Source organism: Sinohyriopsis cumingii, chromosome 10 (assembly GCF_028554795.1).
Source record: "Sinohyriopsis cumingii isolate HCF-2022 chromosome 10, ASM2855479v2, whole genome shotgun sequence".
NCBI classification, from domain to species: Eukaryota; Metazoa; Mollusca; class Bivalvia; order Unionida; family Unionidae; genus Sinohyriopsis; species Sinohyriopsis cumingii.
In genome coordinates, this window is record NC_142970.1 from 64,185,074 (window position 1) to 64,190,629 (window position 5,556).

General features: G+C 33.5%; 1 protein-coding gene across 1 annotated transcript; it reads right to left on the reverse strand.

The window, feature by feature from the left end:
* Positions 1-3,247: 3,247 nt before the first annotated feature.
* LOC149790272 (peroxidase-like protein 3) lies at positions 3,248-4,862 on the reverse strand. Its single transcript, XM_089973188.1, has 3 exons — positions 4,705-4,862; positions 4,227-4,335; positions 3,248-3,440 (listed from the first exon to the last, which is right to left on the reverse strand). The coding sequence occupies exons 1-3, from the start codon at positions 4,832-4,834 to the stop codon at positions 3,248-3,250; spliced, it is 432 nt and encodes a 143-aa protein (XP_089829314.1). The 5' UTR covers positions 4,835-4,862.
* Positions 4,863-5,556: the final 694 nt, after the last annotated feature.

The following is a 5,556-nucleotide window of genomic DNA, read 5'->3' on the forward strand; positions in this document are numbered from 1 at the left end:
ACATCGGAGGCTAGATATAAACCAAATTTAACATCGTTTACAGCAACTGGATGTCGCTGACTCCGTTAAATTAAGGTAATAATTATGGAACCAAATTAAGAGGATTATATTAAAACAGCAACACCACCACTTATGAAACATTACAGTTTACTTTCCAAATATGCATAAACAAAGACTGATGAAAACCCCAACCAAATTGTACCTTTCTTTGTATCTTTTACTTTTTCATTTTTGTGTTACAGGTTTTGCGATTGATTTTATGAATGTTCATGTTTTCGAAGATTTATCCCTATTTCATCTCGACATGGATAATAAGGTTTGTACGACATTATTATCTCTGTTCATTGTTCCATTGCCATATATTATCTTTTTGCATGCTTGGTCTCTCTTTGTTTAATTATTTCTTTACTCTATCTTGTTCACATCCGTCTATTTTACAAGAAGATTTGGACGGAAATAAAAGCTGAAAGGCTATTTGTACGGCATTATGCCAAAGCAGTCTCTCTCAAAGGAGCAATCTTACAAATTAATTTGAATAGTGAAAAATAACTTACAGTATATTTGCGTACATATAAGGGATGAATTTCTACCTATCTTCATAATTTAAAGGAGTTAACATTTAGTTTAATCAAAAGCAAATCGAACCTAGACCTTGCAAAAAGAAATTTTAGAAAACAACTTTTCAAATGAATGAACAAATATAAAGAATACCACACAAGATGCTACAAAACAACGCATGTATGTATGTATGTATGCATGACTCGTATTATCATATAATTAGTGGACAAAAGTGTCGACTGCAAAATGCAGACAGCATAATATAATGAGTTGTTAATCTAGCTTATCAATACATATAGTGGAGATGAGCATTATAAATTGGTAAGAAATTTTATTATGTTGAACTGTAGTGAAACAACAACAGTAGTAGGTAAGAATATATTATTTCGAACACAAAATATCTATAAGAACTAGAACTGGACTGATATATGTAATGAAATGAAACTTTTGAGACAAAAAGATAATTACTAGAGACTCTAGTTATCTGAAATTGTATTATAAGCTACATGGAAATCGATTCGTTATATGTAGACCGCAGGGTAGCTTATATCATGCACTAAATAATTATTGGTAATTTGTTTTTGAAATGGCCGTCTTTCTTTATTTTATTTTTAATGACATGCAATAATGGGAGTTTTATAGCTTTTCCTATCTAATTCTTTATACAGTTTATAAACAGAAGTTATTTATTTGTAGTTTTGGCAATAATACTGGTAGACTAGACAAATACTATTGATATCCAAGGGCAATAATGCTTATAGACAATTACAATGCTTCTAGTACAGGACAATACTGCGGTTGGACAATGGATATAACGCTACCTTTTCTGGTTGAGAAGAGTAATACTACGTGTAGACAATGGTAATAATACCGAAGGGAATGTCATAATACTGGCTTACAAGGCAATATCACTAAGTCAGTAGTTTCCTTGGTTGCCAAGGGGCAATTCATCATGTATCATTTCCCATAGATATTTTCGCAATTCATTCCTGTAATACTATACTGACTTTTTAGCCTTTCAAATAAGCTGTTCACTGGGAGTTGTTTAATAAAGGATGTCCATTCCAGGCAGTAAATACATTATACGCATGTTGACTGTTACATCGAAACTTAGGATATTGGCATGTTCATGGCAGACGTTGTTCCAGATAATGGCACCCTCATGAACACGAACTATCTGACACGTGGAAGTCTCATCATCCCCGACACCAAAATTGAATGATAACTACCAGTATATTTTGAATTTTAAGATATCATTTTTGTCGTTACATAATATTCAATTTTAATGCCTGAAACTACTTTTCCATTAAGCAATTCTTATCGCATGTATGCTTGAGTGAAGGAAAGACTCTACTCAACCTCTGTTTTAATGACGTATCTCGTTTACACAATGCATGACATTTCAAGAACTTAATACTCACATTTTAATGCATGTTGATGACATATAAATGAAACTAATATTTTAAACTTTATATTATAATGGCAAAATTGTCTTAATGATTTCTGTCGAGTGTTTAGTCCTTTGTACATTTTATAAAGATTGCTTCTTTCTTTTACCTCCCTAACTTTAGTATACAACCTTTATGCGTTACATGTATCGATATTATTTGAAACGTACACTCATGAATTTCAGCTATAAATTCATATTACTCTAGACTGACTGATTCTCTGAAACATGTTATCCTCCCTCTACATATGTCGTAAAAATAAGGTCTGCAAGCTTTCTCGTCTTAGTTTGACCGTGAGACTTTTTTGAGTGGGTGTCTTTCTTTTGTTCTTTTTTTGACTGTTAATTTTGGTTTCTTTGTTTTTTATTTTGGTTTGCTTGGTGTTTTAATGGGGGGGGGGGGCTGTTAGATTTGCTCTTCTGCTATTGATGCATTTTATTATAACATATTCCTTCATTTGCGAAGCAAAAATCTTAAAAGCTGTATTGACTTCAAAAACAAAGAAATGTCTTTTTCTATGTTACAGAGGGAATGGGTATGATGGCATCCGATCGATGACTGGTATTATTGACTTCATGTATCTGCGGCTAATGAAACGTGTTGAAAGTCGATACTTTGTTTCATGCACATCAGATCCTGCTGCTCAGTTCTGTGTCTACTAATCTTCAACTCCTTTATTGTAGATTAATATAAATTTGTTTTAAGTCAGAGTAGCCCATCATTAGTAGTACGTTCAATCATTGTTCGAAGAGTCATGACACGAATGAAACAAAACTCAAGTGAAGTAGTTCATTTTATTCAAAGAAGATAATTTTTCTCCTAATGCACAAGTGTGTAAAGCACAGACCAAATCACATTTCCAAATACTTTGATGTTGCTTGAATTAACATACATTCTGCAGGAAGAACAAATAAGAAAAAGAAGAGGAAAGGCACGAAAGAAGTCCTACATGTAACATTTTCATTGAAACGAGCTAAAGGAAAATGTATTTTCCATAGATATATTCAACAGAAAAATAGAAACAAGCACTCATAAAATGTGATGGGCAGAAATATATATATATATATATATATATATATATATATATATATATATATATATATATATATATATGTAATGAAAGATATAGCAAAGAAAGATTCAAGCATCAGTATTAAGATCTTTATTTGTTTCAGTCTTATTTAATTCAGTTCTATTCTTAATTTTATATTGATTGTGCATAAATATGCAGAAGGTGTTCACTAAAATATTATAAAAATGTAATCAGAGTCGTCATGTCTATTGCCAGCCTCTCCCTCTTTCAGAATTTCCAGAAGCAGGTGAACCAACTTGTTCTCGAATTCATCTTTACCTGTGTCCAAATTCCGCTTTACGGATCTACTCCAAGGGCTGAGGTCCAGTTTTGGTATCTGTGAGCAGGGAAGGGGCACATTCCTAGAAATGTATATGTTTATAATTATTTAATGTGTGGTGGGTGGTGGTGGTTGATGGTTGTGCTGTTCATATTTAATACGCGATGAAAACTGTTCATTCGGCAAATAGTTTCGTGTTTGCTTAGGATAAGGTATGCACCATTTTCGGCAGCTACTTTTAGGTTAGAGCAACATACACCTGCTACAAGTAGGTTTGGTCAGTGCAAACTGCATGTTAGACTTTAATTGCTCTCTCTCTCTCTCTCTCTCTCTCTCTCTACATATATATTCGTACATCTCGTCTCACATACCCCCCCCCCCCCTGGTGGTGTGCAAAATGACCCCTGTGTCAGTTGGCTATTATCTTTCATTTTAGATGGCATTAAAATGAGAACTATTAATTGGTCTTTCAGAGGAACGTTTGTCTTTAAGGAAGATTGTTTCCAGAAGAAAACTGTACATGCGTGCCGTTGAAAGTATTTAATTATTTCATATCAAAAAATGAATTCTATAAAGTAAAGATACTTGTTTCTCTTTCGACTGATACCGAAACTTTCAACAAACTCTGAGGCCAATTCAGATAAATTTACAATAATATAGCAATGTTTACTTTATTGCATGATAATTTGCTGTATATACTGGGTAATCTATACTCAGAGGCATAACAAGTCTTTATCAAAACCAGTCCATCGTGAATTGTTTCGACCTTTCTATCTTAAACCGGGAAACCACAACATTAATATCTTTCTTTTGTAATGATGCGATGTGAGAAAACGAAGTGAAAATGACCTATATACTGTGATCTTACTTGGTGTCTCCCGCGAGGAAGGCGTTTGCCGGAATAACGAAGGTGGCGTCATACACATTCGCACACAATACCGCTGACAGGGAGGTTTGTTTTATGCCAGTTAGTTTTGCTGAAACAAGACTATTAAACTTCTATATGTAAGAAATTATAAACGTATGTTAAAATACTTTTTAAAAAAAATGAATATAAAAATAGTATGCATATTTCTGAAAATATCTTTCGGAAAAGGTGATAGTATCAGTGAATGATTTGAACTTCCGAAAAAGAACACTAACTGATAAATTAAATAATAAAATACAAAACATCTTGTTATCTTTTATATGTAATAGACGGATTAAATCATTCATTAGATAGCACAGAAGATTAATTATCCGGAAAAATACGCTCGAATTTAAACATTATACTACCTCATCTTTAACATCAAGCTTGCTTTTTATTTAGCGGGATAATCATTACACATTATGTTTTCTATCCTCACCGAGAGAAACCCCTTCCGGTTCCGGCCTCTCAAACCAATATCTGTCGCCATTTCTGAGTGCCTTGAACTGCGCAAGAAGGATGCAATTTAGTGTTGGACCGACAATTGCTGTGGAAACGAATTCGGTCATAATACCAGTCTATAAGTCTATATCCATCGGTGATCTGTATAAATCAAGAGGTGAAATAATATGCAGGTGTAAATAAAAAAGATCTACATATAATAATAAGAATAATGAGGACTTTGTATAGCGCCTAATCTTTAGAAGCTCGAAGCGCTTTACAACATTAGACAACACCTATAATATCAAAAATAAATATAATAATATTATTACAAAAACAAACACCATTAAATTAGAAAGACATTAAAAAATTAAAAACATGTTGAGAATATTTCAGGTAGGAAACATTATTAGGTCTTTAATTTTGTTCTTGCAGTCGAAATAAGTGAGTTTTGAGAGTCGTCTGATATCTGATTGCTGTTTCTTTGTGTCTATGTTCAGTGGGCAATTCATTCCACGTTGCTGGGCCCTGGAATACAAAAGAACGCTGTCCATATGACTTTGTTTTCATAGTGGGAATAATGAATATACGATTGTCAGAAGAGGAGCGTAAGTATCTTGCTGGTGTATACACTTGGGTGAGATTGGATAGGTATGTTGGACTAGAGTCCGACAGTGAAACGTAAAGCAGAGAACAAATTGTGTATTTGATTCTGGATCGAATGGATAGCCAGTGTTGGGTACAGCGCAGCGGGGAGGTGTGATCTGATCGTGGTACTCCAAGTATGATCCAAGCAGCAGTGTTTTGAACTTTTTGAAGTTTCTGGAGAAGACATTGAGATGAACCAAAC

What these genes read in the sequence shown, in the direction of transcription:
- LOC149790272 (XM_089973188.1), bottom strand. Translation starts at nt 4,834, where the DNA reads ATGACCGAATTCGTTTCCACAGCAATTGTCGGTCCAACACTAAATTGC. An exon ending in ACCGGAAGGGGTTTCTCTCG is followed by an intron (nt 4,336 to 4,704) that starts GTGAGGATAGAA and finishes GTCTTGTTTCAG; the next exon opens with CAAAACTAACTGGCATAAAA. An exon ending in TTCCTCGCGGGAGACACCAA is followed by an intron (nt 3,441 to 4,226) that starts GTAAGATCACAG and finishes ATACATTTCTAG; the next exon opens with GAATGTGCCCCTTCCCTGCT.